We start from the raw sequence: 21,328 nt of genomic DNA, 5'->3' as shown, positions 1-21,328 counted from the left end.
TATCTCCTTGTTTACCCACCCCTTAAATCTCTCTGTCTGTCTGTCTGTCTGTCTCTCTCTCTGGGCTCCAACTCTCCCTAATTGCTCACCTCTCCTAGCATCCTACGCCCCTCCCTCAACTTTGTCTTCAGTATAAATACCTCTTTTTCTGAGCTGCTATCAGTTCTGATGAAGAGTCACCAAGACTCAAATCATTAACTTTGCTTTCTTCCCGTAGATGCTGCTGGATGCACTGAGTTTCTCCAGCAATTTCTGCTTTTGCATTCATCTGCTAAAACTTCCTTGAGCCACGTCCAATGTATTTACATCCTTTCTTAAATACACTCATCAATTCTTTGCGCAGTGGTCCAAGTGTTGTCTTACCAGCGCCCCTTACAAATGAAGCATAACCTCCTTTCTTTTCTATTCCTTTCCCCTTGCAATAAGTGATAGTACTCTGTTAGCTTTCCTAAACATTTACTCTACCTTTGTACTTGCCTTTTGTGGGTCATTGACTAGATCTTCTAGATCCTTTTTTCAGCTCAGATCTCTACAATCTCTTATCATTTAGATAATATGCTCTTGTAGTCTTCCCACCAAAATAAACAATTTCACATTTCCCCCCTTCATACTACATTTGCCCAATCTTTGTCCTCACACTTTATCTATGTATGTCATTTTATAGCTTCTTATGGCCTCTTCACAACTTACTTTACTGTTGATCTTTGTGTTCTCAGCAAATTTTACCAACAAATCATTCATGTATAAATATTTAAAATTGGTCCCAACACTGCTGCCTCTTGCATATCACTCATTATATCTCACCACCCAGAAAAAGTTTCATTTATGCCTACTGTTTGCTTTCGGTAAACAACCAGTCTTCCATCTGTACCAATATGCTACTCCCACTGCACAAAACTTTAGTTTCCATTTCAATGTGGCACTTTATCAAACACCAGGAAATCGAAATATAATACATCCACTTTATGCACAGAACATGTTACTTCCTTCAAGAATTCCATTAGATTGTTTAAACATGATGGCCCTCTCACAAAACCATGTTGATCCTGCCTGATTACCTTGAACATGTATAAGTTTCCCTCTACAATTTCTTTTAAAGTGGTTCCTACTTTTCTTCCCATGACAGCTGTTAACTATCTTGTCATTTCTTGTTTTCCGTCTCCCTCCCTTTTTGAATAAAGGAGTTATTTTTGCTGTTTTCAATCTACTACACCATTATCCATTTTGAGACTGTGAGCTGTCTTTCCATATAGGATGAGGAGAGAGTGAGATATGGGTAGCCTCCCTCACCCATTCTAACACAACTCTGACTTGAGCAATAATGTACCACAGGGATGCTTTTGCACAACTGCACCCTGTATGACAGAGATGAGCTGGCTTCTCAATGATACAACTGGTCACTCTATCTGGCAGTTTAATAGAGAACTATGAGTGCTCAGTCTGTTCAGCTCATGTGCATGCTGTTGCATTCAATTATAGGCCTGTCATCAAGATGTTATTGGCCTCTCAACTTTCAGATCTTATCAGCCCAGTTGAAACTTTTAAAGACATGTCCTCCTCATCACTCCTCTACCGCAACCTCTGTAGCTACATCCATTTAGCCTGTTTTGGTGTCACTGGGATTACAAGGTGTAGAGCTGGATGAACACAGTAGGCCAAGCAGCATCATAGGAGCAGGAAAGCTGACTGTTCAGGCCTAGACCCTTCTTCCGAAAAATAAAAAAACAGGAGTGGTCCTTTGCAGGTCTGGTAGAGGGAGGCTCTGAGCTGGGGTAGGCTTGATTGTAGTGCCTGGAGATGCCGGCACATTGCTGCGAGTGTGTGTTTCAGGAGTCACAGGCAGAAACCTTTCTGAAGGTTCTCAATGTTCTGAATGTAGACATTGTCATGGTTGGGGCCAAATTGGGAAGGACTGAATGTGGACTGTAGTCCTTTGGGGATAATTTGGTTCTGTAGGAAGGTACTAAGAAAGGTGATGTGGCTGTAATACCTGGTTTGCTTGAGGACATGGTCGAGAAGTTTCAAGGCCAAAGAGATTATGAGAGAGTTGCAGTGACAGAGAGATCCACTGAGGTTTTTCCGGAGGGAGGAGGGTAACTTCTTCAGGGTAGGCATCCTTAGAAGCGGCTTCGCAGTGGGGTTAAAATTGTTTCAGGGATTGTAGGAACTGCAGATGCTGGAGAATCTGAGATAACAAGGTGTAGAGCTGGATGAGTACAGTAGGCCAAGCAGCATCATATGAGCAGGAAAGCTGATGTTTCGGGCCTAGACCCTTCATCAGAAATGGGTAAGTGTCACTGAGTAGGTTTTTTCTCCCTGATGTCAGGAACGGTATATTGTGCTCTCAGCACTGCGTCACTAATGTCTCAAAAGGGGCATCAGAAAACCTTGAGGTCTCCTGTGGACACCTATGTGTACTATTGCTTCACTATGTGAACCCTCCTGTGTGACCTCCTCAGCAAATGGCAAACCCAATCATGACTGTCCCTTACATTTTCAAAAGGGCCTGGGGTTTTACTGATGGCACTAATATTGCTATTTCATCATCAAATGTGACTCTATTGAACAATGCAGAGCATGTTGAGTAATGACTGAGATAGATTCCTATTTGTGACCGAACAATTAATCACAATGGTTTGCTTTATTTGCTCTTTGAATGCTTCTTTTTCATCTGTACATATTTACACCGTGTGCCACTTTTTAGGTTTAAAGGCCTCTCTGCAGAGAATGCAGCTTGAATATGTTGATGTTGTCTTTGCCAATCGACCAGACACCAACACCCCAATGGAAGGTTAGTGCTATTCGGTTTGATAATCAACTTCTGATGATACAAGTACTGCACCAGTTCCTGGACTCTGTGTTTGCACATGATCACAGTCATAAACTGTCAAGGCCATTTTTAACGTAAGAGTTGTCTGCTTGTATTAAAGTGTACCATTATTAGCAGGAAGACTGCAACTTGCACCAATTGCATTTATGAAATGCTTTTAGACGCACGACTTGTAACACTAACAGCTTTTGCTGCTATGACCTCATTTAAAATTCTGAATGAGGATGATGTCATTATGTTTTATCTGACATATAGCTGGAAAATTGAAGTTTGGACCAATGATTTACAGAGAATGAACTAGATTTTTTAATGTAACTCAAAGAAAAAAGTGGAATTGTGTGCTCTTTCAGATAGCGATCACGTAACACTTTTGTGGGGGATTAAAATTGTTTCAGAGATAGCAGGAACTGCAGATGCTGAAGAATCTGAGATAACAAGGTGTGGAGCTGGATGAACACAGCAGGTCAAGCAGCATCAGAGGAGCAGGAAAGCTGATGTTTCAGGCCTTTTCTCCCGCTTGGTCCAGGAACAAAAGCATTTCTGAAGGGTCTAGACCTGAATGCTGCTTGGCCTGCTGTGTTCATCCAGCTCTGCACATTGTTATCTCACACTTTTGTAGAAGCTGGATTTGATATCTGGCACCTTTGGGTTGAAAAGGAAAACTGTCCAGTGACGGCTTTTCAATTGATTTAAGTAGCACTTGTCACAGAACTGAGAATGGAACTGAAACCTCCAAAATTCCGCAAACAGGCCAAATCTTGCACTGTCTGTCTCTATCTCTGAATGGAAAAGAAATAACATTGCAAAGGAAAATAACTCAAGCCAAATCTTAGTTTTAACTATCTGGCTACTGAATTGAGGATCACCACCTTTGATAACGACATGATATCATCACAAATCAAAAATAACTGTGAGGAAGTCACCTCATTTTCCCTTTATGGTTTGGTATTTTATTCTGCAGCCTGTATTCTCTTTGTCTATATTTTCCAGCCACAATATTCCTGCAAAACACTGTCTCATCTGTTTTGTGTTGTCTTGACTTGACTTGTGTGTCCTGTTTGTGAATGAATGTGTCTGTGTTTTGATTTAAACGTGGTATAGTTTAAGTTTGCATATTAGTAAAAATGATAAATTTTCCCCACATCTCACAAGAATACACTGTAATAAATGAGTTTTTGTTTTTTACTTTATTAAAGAAATTTGGTATAAGTTTCTTTTATCTTAGACAGTGGCTACAATGAGGTAAATTAACCATCTTGCTGATTAAATTGGTCGTATTTCACAATTATGATGACTCATGAGTAGTGGGTCTCAATTTCTTCACTACAGCCTTCTAAATCAGAACATTCTAGTATAAGTCAAGCTTTCTCTTATCTATCTACTTTTTTAACTAAAAATGTGCCGTTGAATTTTTAGATATTCATTATACTAATAAATATGTGCCCAAATTAACTGATTTGTTTTTTATTGTCATTTGTTATTAGTCAGACTATAATAATAGACATTAAACCAGTGTGCTGGGATGATACAGCCATCCTGTTACATTTCCATACTGCTCCTCAAGTCTGCGTTTCTGATGGCAGGGTTGAAGATGTTACAGAGCAACTCAAGGGCAGTCTCCTGGGGGAGGGTAATCACTGAGGTTATGGTTCACATTGGTACCAACAATAAAGATAGAGAGGGGTTAGTGATCCTGCAGTGAGAATTTGAGGAACTATGTTAAAAAGAAACAAGCAGGACCTCAAAAGTAATAATCTCCAAATTATTCCCAATGGCACACACACAAGGACACAAAAATAGGATGATAAAATAGATGAATGCATTGTTGGAAAGATGGTGTTTGAGGGATGGTGTTAGATTTCTGGGCCACAGCTGGCCTGTGGAGAAATGGCTCCTGTACAAGTCAGATGGGCTGAACCTAAACAAAGCCAGAACTGCAGTCCTTGCAGGATGGAAGGCTGTGGGAGGGTTTAAGCTAAATCATTAGGATGTGGAACCAGGCGAGTATATCAGTAAGGGATACTCGGGTGCTCAAAATGGTCAGAGTCACATAGCACTAGGATAGAGAATGCTAAGCAAAGAGACGGTATTGGAATAAGGGAAAAATTAAAACATTTTAAATTAGAGTTACAGCGCATGTATCTGAACCAATTATAATAAATAACATTGATAAGTTACAGATGCCGACTTCCATGTGAGATCTTGTGTCTATAACAGAGACTTGGCTCAAGGAAGTGCAGGACTGGGTAGGAAAGGAGACATGGTAGCAGTATTGGTTAAGGAGAGCATTGCAGCACTGGAAAAAGAAAATGCCCTTAAATGTTGAAGGGCAGAATTGGCTTACCGCTAAGGAACAAGAAAGGTGTCAAAATATTATTCGGTGTAGTAAATAGGCCACCAGTGGAGATGTAGAGGGACAAATCTGCGAGGCTATTACAGAGAGGTGCAAATATTATAGACCAGTTATACTAGGGCATTTTAATTATCCAAATGTACAGTGAGATAGTGGTAGTGTAATGTCTCAAAATTGTGGAACAACGCTTCCATTCTGACAGTTTTTTTTCAGAGAGCAGAGCTGTCAGAAGAAGAAGGAAAACTATGCCCCTTAAGAGAAGTGTGAGGGTGCCAGATGGTTATGAGTAAGGTGCGAGGAAGGTAAGATATCACAGTGCCAGGTAAGTAGAGTGCCAGTAGGGTACAGGCTATAGTGCCAGGGTGGGATGCCAGATGAGTAGGAGGTGCCAACTGAGTGGGATACCAAATGGGAATGGAGTGACACTGATAGTGTTCCACATTGTATTCCCCACAACCTGTCAGTTAAGTGGTACAATGTTTAGGATACTACAGGGAGGGTGGGGGAAATCAGATCCTGCGATCGAATCTGGGGTGTTCAGATGTTCTGTGACAGCAGAGGGAAGATGTGTGGTCAAATCAGGTCCGGTCCAGTGTGTGGGGAGGGTTCTAGTTGAGTTTAGCAACTGGGGAGTGATTTAGATTATTTCTAGTCCAGCATGAGGGGTGGGATAGTTTCAGGTATGGCAGGAGGGGAATCAGGTCAGGTAGAGGGAGTGGATGGGGTATCCTTAATAAATTAGGTTTGGTGCTACGGTTGGGATGTGGGAGTGGGTGCACTGGTCTGGTCCAGGGTTGCAAAAGAAACGAAGAATGCTAAAACAAATCAGACAGTTTTGTACTTAAAAGAAATTGCTGTATATTTATTGCTAGTACACTAAAACATTCTGATCACATATGCACAAGGGGAACCATGCAACATTTTATGGCTAAATACAGTAATGCAGCATTTATTCTTGCTCAGTAGTTTTTTAGTTGAATAGTTTCTCGTGTGAAATTTAAAGTGTTACATAGCAACATTAAAAATTAAGAAATTAAATGCTAGGGTATTATCACTGTGACGCACATGGATATCATCCAGAGAATTTATAGCACGTTCTGTTTTTAATCATAATGCAACAGACAAGTTTAGTGACAGATTATCATCCAACATTACTTGGCAAGATTATTAAAAACCCATTACAGTATCCACAATGTAATTCCATGATTTTTATGATTGTTTAGGTCAGGTTGAGTTGTGCTGTACAGCAAGAAACCTGTACTCTGTCTCCCAATGGAAGTGGCATTGAACAGCCAGGAATTCTCAGATGTAATTATGCAATACAGCTGATGATTATCCTCAGCATGGCTGTGACAGATATTTCTCATGAGCTTCAGGGCTGAGGAGATACTTGTGACTGGGCAAAGTTTGAAACACAGTTATTTGCTCAGGAGTATTTTACACACAATCTCCAGGTGGCACAATGAGAGTGCAGGCAAAAAGAAACAAAAGAAACTACTCAACGTTTGAGGAATCTGCCAGAAGTTTAGTACTTTGGGATTCAGGACTTGGTGAGATGGAGATGGAGTCTCAGACTGACAAAACAAAGCTCCACCTCCCGAGCAATGCCTGTAGAATAGCTCTGCTCAGCTGTTTCTCCTTCACTAAAGCAACCCTGGCACCTCAGAGATAACAAAGGTGACCAAGTACACCAGCTGCAAGCAAATGCCACATTGTACTGAAAAATACATTCAAAACACAATGCTGTTAAAGTTTTTTGTTGTTTGGAGGCAACGGCAGATTGTGCTTTTCGGGTTAGCTCTGAGACAGACCACAACAGGTAGACACAACATGACCAGACTCCCTAATCACCCTACCATACACCAAGGGCATTTCAGAGATGACCACAATAATACTCAGACCCCTAGGTATCAGGATAGGCCACAAACCAACAACCACCCTATGACAGCTGCTGACAAACATAAAGGATCCCATACCCAGAACCAGCAAAAGCCAGTGTAATAAACAAAGCACCATATACAGCCTGTGAGAAACACGACATAGACCAAACCAGAAGTAAACTGTCAATACAGGTACACAAACACTAACTAGCCACCAAAAGACATGACCAATTCTCACTTGCCTTACTACACACAGACGACGAGGGACACAAATTCGATTGGGACAACGGATCCATAATGACAAAAGGCAGACAGAGACACACCAGGGAATTCCTGGAGGCCTGGTATTCCAACTGGAACTCTATCAACAAACACAATGAATTAGATCCTGTGTACAAACCACTGAAAAACAGAACTGGAATTAATACCAATCGCTCAGAAAACCGAGGCATATAAATAACAAATGGGACAGAACACTGACACTTCACCGGAGGCGCACCGATGATGTTACCTAGCAGGTGATGAAATGTTTGCGACCAAGCTCACCGGCTCAGCGAGCATGTTTACAAACTCAGGCAATGGCTCTTTTAAGAAAACCCATAATGTACCTGAAAAAGCTGTGCGGCATCTGGTGGAATAAGTCAAATGGGACTTAATCGACACATGGTTCCAATATTTGTGGTTGATTGAAAGGCTAGCATCCCTGTCTCTTCCCAGAAGAAGATGCAGCTTAGTTTTGCTGTTGCTGAATAGAAGTGGATGTTTTAAACCCCTTTGAAGGCTTGCCAATATGTCCTGGTCCCACCTTGAACAATGAGAAGATGAGGATTCTGGGTAATCCAAGCTGGAGAGGACGGGGAGAAGTTGTGACTATAAGAGCTGCTCCTTTTTTGAGGTATTTTCAGCGTTGAGGCTGATTTCCTCGAATTTTAGGAGCAGTAATTACTGTTTTATAAACTGTTGCATAGTTTTGGAACTTTGGGAAAAAAAAATCAAAACAATGGCACTTGAAAAAATGGAGGGTGACAAACAAATACAGTGACCATATGGGAACCGAATTAAAAGGAGAAATAAACTTGCACTGCTGCCTGACCCAGCAGTGAATCTGCACAACTGGCTGCCCTGCTGTTTGATTTCAAGTATCTCTGGACATCAGAGTTTGTCTAAGAAAAATAAACAAACAGTGAAATTCACAGCTGACCTTGGAGAAACCTGTGTGGGAGCAGCTAAGTGGCTTTTTAAAATGTAACCTCACTCTTTTTTGTCTAAAGTTTCAGCAGTGAGTAAAGTGGGTTCCTTTTTTATTATATGTTTTAAAGAGTTCTCTCTCCTGATTAAACTTTAAAAATACAAAACATAGGTACAAAGTTAGGCTGAAACAGTGTTTTTTAGAGCAGTAAGACGGTGCTGTTTTCTGGTTCAATAGATTGCTAAGGTGCAGAGATGGCATTTAGTAGAGTAATGTGTCTTTCCAGTTGGATGTGGGAAAATAGGCAGAGTGTCCATGTTGCTGATGATTATGTCTGCAGGAACTGTGTTTGGTTGTGAATCCTATTGGATCACATGGATTAGTTGGATCCGCTGTTAGAGGCAGTGGTAAATTTACAGGAGCTAGAGGATGTGATGGATGGCAGTTGCAAAAAGGGAGGTAAACTGCAGATACAGTCAGGGGTAAATGGGTTATGTCCAGAAAAGGTAGGAGAGGGAGGAATATCCTGTGGCTATCCCCATTTTAAACAAGTACACTGTTTTAGACAACGTTGGGTTGATGGACTCTCAGGGGAATGTAGCACTGACAGCCAGGTTTCTGGTACTGAGACTGGCTCTAATGTAACAAGGGGCACATCAGGTTCCAAGTGATCAATTATGATAGGGTACTCTCTAGTCAGAGGCACAGACAGATGTTTCTGTGGCCAACAGCAAGACATCAGAATGGTGTGTTACCTCCCTGGTAACCAGGATCAAGGACGTCTCGGAGATGGTGTAGAGTATTCTCAAGGGGACCAGCAGGAGGTCATTGTTCACATTGGAATTGATGACATAGGATGAGAAAACTAATGACATAGAAAAGGATGAGATTCTGAGGACAGAATATAATAAGTTAGGCAGGAGTGTAGAAAGGAGGCCCTCGAGGGTAGCAATATCTGGATTATTCCTGGTACCACGAGCTGGTGAGAGTAGGAATAGAAGGTAAGAACAGGTGAATGTGTGGCTGAGGAGTTGGTGCAGGGGAGAAGGATTCACATTTCTGGATCAGTGGGATCTCTCCTAGGGTAGAAGTGACTTGTATGAGAAGGATAGATTGCACCAGAATTGGAAGGGGACTGACGTATTGGTGGGGACTTTTGCTAGAGCTGCTTGGGAGGATTTAAACTAGTGGGCAGGCGGAGGGGGGTTGGGGGGGGATGGTGGTGGTGTGTGGAGGTGGGATCCAGGGAGATACTGAGGAAAGAATTCAGACTGAGATGAAAATAAAGTTGCTGGAAAAGCTCAGCACGTCTGGCTAAATCAGTGGAGGAGAAAACACAGTTAATGTTTCAGGTCCAGTGACCCTTCCTCAGAACTGATGGTGGCTGGGAAAATGTCAGTTTATATGCAGAAAATAGGATGGTGGGTGGGGTAGGGAGTAAACGATAGAATAGAGCCCAAAGAGAGAGAAAGACAGTTGGACAGACAAAGGAGTTGCTAACAATCAGGCTGGGAGGGTGATTAGTTGTTAATGAGGGCTATTATTGACCAACGACAGTGGGTGTGTAGTGGCAGGCTATGTGGTAACAAGGCCTGGTGTGTGGGGTGGGGGGCTGGGACATGGGAGAGTTTAGGCCCTAAACTCAGACTGAGGCTATTACATTTGGGAAAAACAGCAAGTCAAATAGTCAGGCCAAAAAGAAACAAAGCAGAGAATGAAGTAGGTTTGATAAATTAAACTGCATTTATTTCAATGCAAGAGGCCTAACAGATAAGGCAGATGAACGCAGGGCAATGATAACAAAGTGTGGAGCTGGATGAACACAGAAGGCCAAGCAGCATCTCAGGAGCACAAAAGCTGACATTTCGGGCCTAGACCCTTCATCAGAGAGCCTCATGATGAAGGGTCTAGGCCCGAAACGTCAGCTTTTGTGCTCCTGAGATGTTGCTTGGCTTGCTCTGTTCATCCAGCTCCACACTTTGTTATCTTGGATTCTACAGCATCTGCAGTTCCCATAATCACTGAACTCAGGGCAATGTTGGGAACATTGGGGCTGAGATTTCATAGCAATTACAGAGACGTGGCTAGGGATGGACAGGACTAGCAACTTAATGCTCCAGGGTATTGATGCTATGAGAGAGGAAGGGCAGTGGCATTTATGATTAGGGATATCATTATGGCTGTACTTAGGGAGGATATTCCTGGGAAAACATCCAGGGAAGTTGTTTGGATGGAACTAAGAAATAAGAAAGCCTTATTGCGATTGTGCTACAGACCCCTCAACAGTCAGTGGGAAATTCAGAAACAAATTTGTAAGGAGACCTGAGATGTCTATAAGAACAATAGAGTGGTTATGTTCGGGGATTTTAACTTTCCAAACATAGACTGGGACTGCCATAGCACTAAGGGCTTGGATGGAGAGAAATTTGTTAAATGTGTACAAGAAAATTTTCTGATTCAATATTTGGCTGTACCCATTAGAGAAGGTTTAAAACTTGACCAATTCTTAGGAAATAAGACAGGGCAGATGACTGAGGTGTCAGTGGGGGAGCACCCTTGGGGCCAGTGACCATAATTCTGTTAGTTTTTAAATAGTGATGGAAAAGGATAGACTGAATCTGGAAGTTACAGCTTTAAATTGGAGGAAGGCCAATTTTGACAATATTAGGCAAGAACTTTCAGAAGTTGATTGGGGACAGATGTTCGCAGGTAAATGGATGACTGGAAAACGGGAAGCCTTCAAAAATGACATGGCAGGAGTCCAAAGACAGTATGTTCCTCGTAAGGTGAAAGGCAAGGCTGGTAAGTGTAAGGAATGCTGCATGAATAGAGAAATTGAGGTTTTGGTCAAGATAAAGAAGGAAGCATATGATGTCAGTCGAAATCGAGTGAATCCCTCGAAGAGCAAAAAAAGGGCAAAAAAACAAAATGGAATAGCTTTGGCAAATGTGGTTAAGGAAAATCCAAAGAGATTCTATAAATACATTAAGAACAAAAGGGTAACGAGGGAGAAAATAGTGCCCCTTAAAGATCAGGGCTACCTATGTGTGAGTCAAAAAATCATAGACTCATACAGCACGGAAACAGACCCTTAGGTCCAACCAGTCCATGCTGAACATAATCCCAAACTAAACTAGTCCCACCTGCCTGCTCCTGGCCCATATCCCTCCAAACCTTTCCTATTCATATATCCATCCAGATATCTATATAGCCACATCCACCACTTCATCGGAAAGTTCATTCCAAGCACGAACTATCTTCTGTGTAAAAAAAATGCCGCTTATGACTTTTTTAAAATCACTTTCCTCTCACCTTAAAAATGTGGCCCCTAGTCTTGGGATTCCCCATCTTAGGGAAAAGGCAACTATCATCACCTCAATCTGTACCTCTCATTATTTTATAAACTTCTTTCAGGTCACCTCTCAACCTCCCACACTCCAGTGGAACAAGTCCCAGCCTATTTAGCCTTTCCTAATAACTCAAACCTTCTATACCTGGCAACATGCTGGTAAATCTCTTCTGAACCCTCTCTAGCTTGATAATATCCTGGAACTGCAGGAGATGGGAGAGATACCAAACGAATATTTTGCACCAGTGTTTATTGTGGAAAAGGATATGGAACATACAGGACATAGGGAAATAAATAGCAATATCTTGAAAAAAATTACATATTACACAGGAGGAGATGCTGGATATCTTAAAATGCATAAAGATGGATAAATCCCCAGGACCTAATCAGGTGTACCCTACAACCCTGTGGGAAGCTAGCGAAGTGATTGGGAGGCCCCTTGCTGGGATATTGACAGGTACTGACAGATCTATAGCTGCAGGTGAGGTGTTGAAAGACTGGAGATTGGCTAATGTGGTGCCACTATTTAAGAAAGGTGGTAAGGAGAAGCCAGGGAACTACAGACTGGAGGGTCTGACGTCAGTAATGGGCAAATTGTTGAAGGAAATCCTGAGGGAAGGGATTTACATGTATTTGGGAAGGCAAGGACTGATTAGGAACATGGATTTGTGCATGGGAAATTGTGTCTCAGTAACTTAATTGAGCTTTTTTTTTAAAGAAGTAATGAAGAGGATTAATGAGGGAAGAGCAGTGCACATGATGTGTATGGGCTTCAGTAAGGCATTCAACAAAGTTCGTCATGCTAGACTGGTTCACAAGATTAGATCAAATGGAATACCTGAAGAACTAGCCATTTGGATACAGAACTGGCTCAAAGGTAGAAGACAGAGGTTGGTGGTGGAGGGTTGCTTTTCAGATTGGAGGCCTGTGACCAGCAGTGTGCCAAAAGAATCGGTGCTAGGTCCACTGCTTTTCGTTATTTACATAAATGATTTGGATATGAATGTAGGAGGTATGCTTAGTAAGTTTGCAGATGACACCAAAACAGGAGATGTAGTGGACAGCAAAGAAATCTAACTCAGAGTACAACAGGAGCTTGATCAGATGGACCAATGGGCTGAGGAGTGGCAGATGGAGTTTAATTTAGATAAATTTGAAGTGCTGCATTTTGGAAAGGAAAATAGGGCAGGACTTATACACTTAATGGTAAGGACCTGGATGGTGTTGCTGAACAATGAGATTTTGGAGTGCATGTTCATAGTTCCCTGAAAGTGGACTTGCAGATGGATAGGATAGTGAAGAAGGCGTCTTGCTTTTACTAGTCAGTGAGTTAAGTGTAGGAATTGGGAGGTCATTTTGCAGCTGTACAAGACATTGGTTAGGCCAAGCTTGGAGGGTTTGACCTATAGGGAGAGGCTAAACAGACTGGAGCTACCTTTGCTAGGGCGTCAGAGGCTGAAGGGTGACCTTATAGAGGTTCATAAAATCAGGAGAGGCATGGATAGGGTAAATACACAGGTCTTTTCCCCAGTTGGGGGAGTCCAAAACTAGAGGGCATAGGTTTACGATGGGCTGGGAAAGATTTAAAAAGAACCGAAGGAATCAACTTTTTCACACAGAGGGTGGTATGTGTAAGGAGTGAGCTGCCAGATTAAATGGTGGAGGCTCGTACAATTACAATACTTAAAAGGCATCTGGATGGGTATATGAATAGGAAGAGTTTAGGTGGATATGGGACAAATACTGACAAGTGGGACTAGGTTTATTTTGGATATCTGGTTGGAATTGATGAGCTAGACTGAAGAGTCTGTTTCTGTGCTGTATTTCTTCATGACCCCATGACTTTATTTCAGGTGATGTTGGGAGTGGAGAAAAGACTAACACTCCCTTTGACAGGGTTCTCAGATGAACTGAAGCCCTCCCTGCTACAGATGTCTTTCAAAGGCCTCACAACATGACATCCATCACTCATATTAACTTGAGTGGGATCTGTGGTGCGAGTGCCTGGATGGCCTGGAACTTGGATGAGGAGTAGGTGAGGGTAGAAAACAGGCCCATTAGCAGCCTTGGCATAATCTCCCAGTTCCAGGTTGCACACAAAACATGCATATGCACAAATATATCTAGAAGCCAGCTACAGCCAGCTGATATCATAAGACAACATCAGCATATCCACAGGGACGTTTTTACATTGTGTTAATCACTCTGTAAAACTAGGGAACTACCATTTTGAAATCACCATAGTGATATAACCTCACAAAATAGTTACGGTCTATTAGCTTTTGAAGTTTACCTGACCATTATTTTTCATGATCTCTTCAATTCCATAGAGCCTCTGTAATGATTTCCTCTAATGGACTAAGCCCCTGAAGTTGATTTGTTGGTTTTACACTTCATTGCAATGCCTTGATTGTTGATGTGTGGACAGTTCTTATGAAGAAGTTGTAACTTTCTAAAGAAAAAGACAGGAGCCCAAAGTTCCCATGCAAAGTTCTAAGAATGCTCATGGATAATTTTCCAACTTCTAGTTTCTTCCTGGTACTTTCACCTCCCTGCAGCTCTTAATGAAAACTTGGCTGTAAAGTACACAAGATTTGTTCATCTATTACTCAGTAGATCATGTGCATACAGCCAGATTTCCAAAACATACTTCCAGTGAACAAGAATCACAAATTTACTGAAGTGCAAAACATTCTAAACTATCGGTTTAGAGAAATATAATTTCAAAAGTGGCGAGTAAACCAAAGCAACAAATTGTGACACAGCCGTGGTGTAATTTTTTCACACTTATAAAAACATTTAATTACATATTTTTGAATCTTAAAGAATGTGCCTGTTTAGTGTCCATGTGTCAAAGGAGTCGCTGAACTGCAGTGATGCAGTAGGGGGCACATTCAGTTTGAGGTGATGGCTCAGAGAGAAAACCCAGTAAAATACTGGTATTATTTGGATATGGACATACTGGTCATACTGGAGCTCCATTTTCAAGTATACAAAATGAGTTAGACCAGTATAACTGGTTGCCTTGCATGCTTTGGGAAAGACCCTGGGAACAATGAGCAATCTCAAACTATAATTGGCCTTTTTCCCAGGAATAGAAACCTGGGGTGGGGACAGTGTGTTTAAGGCCCCATGCCCCAACAGATGCCAGCCAATTAGTGGCTGCCAATTTTTACCACCAGCAGTGCCGAAGGAAAGGTGGGTGACTGCTGCAGAAAATACAGACACCGAGGACCGGGATCTCACAGTGGCCCAGGCCACATATACAGAACGGCAAAATCATTCTGGATTCTAAAGAAGAGTTGTATTAAACTCAAAACTTTAACTCTGTTTCTCTCTCACAAATGCTGCCAGACCTCTCCTGCATTTTCTATATTTGTTTCAGCTTTAGTTGTGCTATTCTCCAGGACTGCCTTTGTTAAAAATAACTCATGGCAATTGTAGAAAACATGGTATTCCTCTTTAAAGGCAATAACCCTTTTAACGTTCAAATAATGGTCAGGATAAATGTATTTATGTATTATTTTAATATATTTCTCTTCTTTTGACGAGTGTGTATGGGGATTCTTAGCCTGTTCAGTTGTGCTCCTTTCTCTGTTTCATACCCTGTCTGAGCTTAAGCTTTTATTCCCAGTTATCCTCAGAAACTTTTATCTTTAATCATACGAGAAGAAGTTAAGGACGGGGAATCAGATAATCAGTCATTGGGAGACTATGAAAACTTTCTGTGTTGAAGACATTATCAAACTAAAATTAATGCAGTTTAGAATCGGCGCTCATACAAATAACATAAAGCAGATCAAGAAAATTGCAAAGTGCACAGGGAAGTGTTTATTTATTTACGTGTTTACAGCAGTCTGTAGCATACTTGGACACTAAATTGTACTGTAATTTTCACCCATGCATAAACCATGTGAGAATGGTTCGAAAGTGCAAACTGTTCTTGTTCCCCAAGCAAAATCAATTTTTTCTCCAAAATACAACAAATTGAGTGCCCTTCATAACTCAGAGAACATAAATGAAAACATCCACAAGTCATTTCTTCTCATCCTGTTGGCCTAACTGGTGCAAACTGTGCCATTTCAGATCATAGTGCAAATAACTAATACATCCATTATTTCTAGGGCCACTTCCTCAAGTACTCTGGGAATTTATCAGCATTCAATCACATCAAGTTGTTCAACACCTTTTCTCACTAATACAGATTTGTTTCAGTTTCTCTCTCTTACTAAACCCTGTGTTTGCCATCATTTCTGGTACATTTATGAAGATAGAAGCAAAGTATGAATTTAGTTCATCAACCATTTCTTTGTTTCCCCAAAATAAATTCAACTGTTTTTGACTGTAGGGTCCAACATTAGTTTTCACCAATTTTTTCAGTTCTGATCACCTCACTACAGAAAGAATGTGATAGCATTAGATGGGGTACGGAGGACTCTTTTCAGGATGTTGCCTGGGATGGAGCAATTGACCTATAAAGAGGACAAGATAGGCTTGGGTTGTTTCCTCTAGAGCAGATTAGACTGAGGGGGGTCATGATTGGGTGTATAAGATAATTAGGCATATGAACAGGGGCAGTAGGGTACAGCTATTCCCCTTGGTTGAGGGGTCAATCATGAGACAGTACAGTTTTAGGTTAAGGAGCAGGAAATTCACAGGGGATTTGAGAAAAAAACCTTTTCACTCAGCGAGTGTTGGAAATCTGAAATGCAGGGCCTGGGAAGGTCGTGGAGGCTGGAAACTTCGCAACCTTTAAAAACTATTTGGATGAACACATGAAATATCATAATGTTCAAGAATATGGGACAAGTGCAGGAAGTTTGGATTTGCAGACTTTTTGAGGTAGTTATGTTGGTGCAGACTCAATGGGCTGAAGGGCCTCTTCTGCGCTGTATTACCCTATGACTCTATGTATTACAGTAAAATCCCAAAGTTTGATTCAGAAGTGAATTTCTATAACTGTTTGTTTCATTTTCACGCTGACATAAAAGTTGCTCTTATATGATGCAAAAAGAAGGTTACATTCCTCTTTCATAAGTACAGTATGAGGAATTGCCTTTGGCTTGACACCACGATGAGTTGGATATTTTAGCAGCTGCTCAAGTTTTGTTGGGAGCTTTGACAACACAACAACCTGGGCAGCAGAAACAAAGACACATTGACCCCATCCATCCTGCAAAGACTTCCTCATCAATATCTGGGGGCTTGTGCCAAAATTAGGAGTGCCGTTCTTGAGCTGAAGCAATGGACTGACATATCATACTCAGGATTGTCAACTGTAAACTTGAACTGATTGGCCTGCTGTATTCCTTCCACACCATTGCCATCAAGCCAGGGCATCGTCAACGTTGGGTCAATAAGAGTGCAGGAGGATGTGCCAGTACCTAAAAAGTAAGGTGCTAACCTGGTAAAGCAACAGCTCAGGTTAACATGTACGCAAAACAGCAGAAGTAGCATTCAATAATAGACAGAAAGCCATTTCCTGGTCTAAAAAGAAATCTCTCCTCTTACAGTTGTCAAAGTAGGCTGTGTCGATATACACATTTAAAGGGGATGTTTGTAGCAAACTTTATCATGAAGAGCAGCTCATACAGTGAGCCAGTGTGCACACAACAACATCCACATACCTGATATTCCTGCTATGGGGCAGCTTTGTAGTGTCAGTAGCTGGATTATCCAGAAAACAGCTGGAAATAGTTTCTAGATAACACTGAGGAGTGGAGGAACACAGCAGGTCAGGTAGCTTCACAGGAACAGGAAAGTTGACATTTCAGGTCAGGACTCTCCTTCAGAAAATCCAACCCGAAGTGTCAGCTTTCCTGCTCCTCTGATGCTGCCTGGCCTGTTGTGTTCCTGCAGCTCCACACTTTGTTATCTCTGACTCCAGCATCTGCAGTTCTTGCTATCTTGGAAATAGTTTTTAGCCTAAGGTACATAAACTTCCTTGAGAATGGTTAAGCATTTTTGTCTGAAGGAGGTGCACTTCCTAGTGGCTTTAATGATTTAGCAAGCTCTGACTTAACAAATTGCAAGCAAGTGAGGATGAATCTTACCATATTTTGGCAGTGCCATTTTCATCAAGTTTATGCAGAGTTTCCCTCTATGAGGTCCAAGGAATTTTCTCAGGTTATTGCCATAATTGCACCTCATTAATGACCTACCCCATCCCTATGGCTCCCGTCTTATACAATGCTAGCTTGATTCTGCCATGTGCCATAGCCAAAAGCACATTCACTGCCCAGATTTCCCAGCATCAGTTGTGTTGGCACCATACTTAAGATATCATTGGGCACTCAGCTTAATGCTGGCATTCCTGTGCTGCCGTATATGTCTACAGACTACCTGGCTGTAAATGGCAGATACAGGCAAATTGGTGGCCTCCTTTGCAGGCAGGGAGCTGGAGGTTCTGGTGGATAAAATGGTGCACAGGAGGCCACACCACCAGGCCCTGCCAGCATGGCTCATGGTCACCAGGGTCAGTTATCCATAGCAATGTCCAAAAATGCTGCAAGTAGTTCAGTTCTCCACTCGACCAGGGTAAGTGCCACCGTCTTCATCCTGTGAGCTCACACTCATTCTATCCACAACCTACCAAGGCTCATGCTCTACCACTCTCAGAATTACATGCAGCATCTTCCCTCACATGCTCCTACTCACCCAAACGCTCCATACTACTGATGTCGCAATTTCTCTGCCTAAGCATGTCTCTCAGAAATGTTTTGTGGTATTAAATCCACAATTAACAGTAGCCGATAACAACAGAATAGCAATGTGGAAGCAATTTTACTTATTTTATCATCAGTTACTTTTTTCTAGAAACAGTTGAAGGAAGACCATTGCCCAAACATTGGAAGATTTCACTGCTCCTTAATGAGTTTCCATGACATCCACAAAGCCTACATAAAATGCTGGAACGGACAGACAAGACTTTGAGGATAATATTTTGTTTTACCTGTTGTTCATGTTAAAATAGTATAATTTATTCATTTCTAGTACTTGAAAATATTTTAATTGTAATCACCATTTTATACCTTTTGTTTCAAACTGGGACCACTTTTTTTATCTTGGGTTGTGTGTAGAGTTGGGAGAAATTTTGGTTCTACAAATTTGCCGTCTAGAAATGGTCACCTGCAAATGCCGAACCTCAGACCAGTGGGCTGGGCTGGATTGAGGTTCAGGCCTGGATAACCAGAAAAAGCCTAAGAGACTGTCAGTTCACAAAGTGGGTTGGGTAAAAGTTTGCCTTGGAGCTCTAGCAAATGTGCTCAGCGTTTTAAAATATAACATATTCTTCCTAATTTCCCCCTTACCCCATTCTCCTTGCTCTGTTTGTGCCAACCAATACCTGTACCTGTATTCATCCCCCCTTTTACCCTCTGTACCATTCTATGCCCTTCTAGCCAGCCTGACGAGGGAGCAGAGCTTCGTAAGCATGTGATTTCAAATAAACCTGTTGGACTATAACCTGGTGTCATGTGACTTCTAACTTGTTCCACCCCAGTCCAACACTGGCACCTCCACATCAATCTTAGCTAACTGCTCTGGCATCTCCTACCATATTTTACACAAAACGCCATGACACACAAACATCAATTGACACATATCTCATGGACCTCATACACCATATACCCCACTCAGCCCAAGGCCCTTTGTAACCATGTACAAAGTCAGTGTCAACTCATACCCTTACTCACCACCCTCCATGATCACTCACCTGTTATGCATTGAAGACATATATCCTGATAGGAACTAGAGTTGTCAGCCTTTTTGAGATTATCACTTTTGAAAACATATAGATACAAAAAAAATCCAATACATAGAAATGCTTCAACTAATTCCTTATGAAAACAAACATTTCTTTGAAGCGCAGTCTCTCAAGTGCTTGCCCTATTATGTCAACAAATATTTCATTCAATAAATAGTTGAAACTGTCTGTCAATGGGTAGCGCGTCATCAAAATGATATTTAGGAAATCAGTAACCAGCACAAAACCTGTAATCATTTTATGTGAAATAACTGGCATTACTTTATAATTGATGGGGGCAGGATGGGGATAGTGAGGGTCGGTTCTTTGATAACATTGCCATTCCTAATGAGTTTGTGCACTTTTTATGCTTTTTCGCAATCCCAAATGTTACCTTCTGTGCACCAGAAGATGCCTTATCTCCATCAAAGGTGCCTTGAATCCATTCACAGGGTACCTTAACTTTCCAAAGGGGACCCTGGCTATTCAAAGTAAATGCAGTGAAAACAAGCCTGCTCTTATCTGGTTATTTAAATAACTGCTGCTTTCAGCAACTATACATATGCAAACTACAGCCCAGCTACACGTTCCTGCTCTCGCAAAAATGAGATATCAGGTTTGGGGTTAGGACTTGGAATCCTTGTCTACACTGTCTGCCGTGATGCAAATATTCTCCATAAGAACAAAAAATCAAGACCTGATAGTGATCTTGTACTAGTAGCAATTATACAGGCAATGAATGTAATACTGAAGAAAATATAGCACAGGTCAAGAAGGCAGTGCTCATATTACCTCTTCAACTGTACATAACTGCTCACCTAAAATCATCTGTCAATTTCCCCCTTCTTGCTGTGAATGTCATTTCAACTCACAGCTAGTGCGTTATTCATTAAGGACAGGATTTGAACCATGTTAAAAAAACTGGAAACAAATCAGAAAATTCATTGGTCATTTCTGTCTCCAGCTACGGTCATTTTTTTTTCCTAGCAGTATGGCATTATCTGTAATATACTGTCACTAGGAAATTGATTTTGATTAGTAAATGAGATATATATTTCCCTCACTTACAATGTGCTGTAATTTTAAATCCTAGAATGTAATATATTGAACTAGTGTGATTATGGTTACAATGTCAACAGCATTATATAAGGGACAGTGGAGGGGTCAAGTTTGATAGAGGGAAAATCAGCCTGAGTTGTCTGAAAGACAATGAGACCTGTGACCAAATTGATCATGCATTAAACACTTTGAAGCAAAGGATAAGGACAGTTTAGTATTGTCTTATTTAATTTATGAAGCTTATTATGCATTTTATATTTAGGCCGCTATCAACTCCAAAATTATTGTTGCGTCAAATGGCACATTTCATGTATTGCAAAGAGTGGAGAACTAATGTCTACTTTTTGTTTACCTTCCACTACCATCGCCTCCGCCAATCCCAAATGTCATGTAGAGATTGTCCGGGCAATGACTTACGTGATAAACCAAGGAATGGCCATGTATTGGGGAACATCCCGTTGGAGTGCCATGGAGATTATGGTATCCATCTTTCTGCAATTTATTAGAATGATACTAACTGTACAATATACACTTTTAAGCATCTAAATAGTCATTTACTATCTTCAGAAAGAAGTGACAATTTGAATTGATATATGTTATTTAATTGGAGAATTCGAATCTCAAATGTCACTATTGTGTAGAAGAAAAATCTCCTTAAATTTTAACTGGTATTTATCTGAAGAATGCTTTGGAATTATAAACTGGTTTGAATACCTTTCTTGGTTACATTAGAAATACCTATCCTCTCACACAATTCCTTTTAGTCGACAGGGTAAATATTTGTTATCTATTCATGTTACAGTGTTATTTCAGGATATTGACTTTTCATTGTTAGAAAAAAGCTATTTGGCATGGTGACTCAGTAATTAGCACTGCACCCTCACAGTGACGGGGATCTGGGTTTGATTCTGGTCATGGGTGAGA

At 41.2% G+C, this 21,328-nt stretch overlaps 1 protein-coding gene across 1 annotated transcript in view; it reads left to right on the top strand.

Annotated features, from left to right (window-relative positions):
- The window catches only part of kcnab1a (potassium voltage-gated channel subfamily A regulatory beta subunit 1a), a 207,758-nt gene that overhangs the window by 165,708 nt on the left and 20,722 nt on the right, over positions 1–21,328 (top strand). Inside the window, exons 8-9 of the mRNA XM_048542486.2 lie at positions 2,705–2,791; positions 20,799–20,884. Coding sequence (XP_048398443.1) covers positions 2,705–2,791; positions 20,799–20,884 — 173 coding nt within the window. The remainder of the gene's footprint in view (positions 1–2,704; positions 2,792–20,798; positions 20,885–21,328) is intronic.

Source organism: Stegostoma tigrinum, chromosome 14 (genome assembly GCF_030684315.1).
Source record: "Stegostoma tigrinum isolate sSteTig4 chromosome 14, sSteTig4.hap1, whole genome shotgun sequence".
Taxonomy (NCBI): domain Eukaryota; kingdom Metazoa; phylum Chordata; class Chondrichthyes; order Orectolobiformes; family Stegostomatidae; genus Stegostoma; species Stegostoma tigrinum.
Note: the sequence above shows the minus strand (reverse complement) of the source record. Positions and strands in the feature narration are given on the sequence as shown.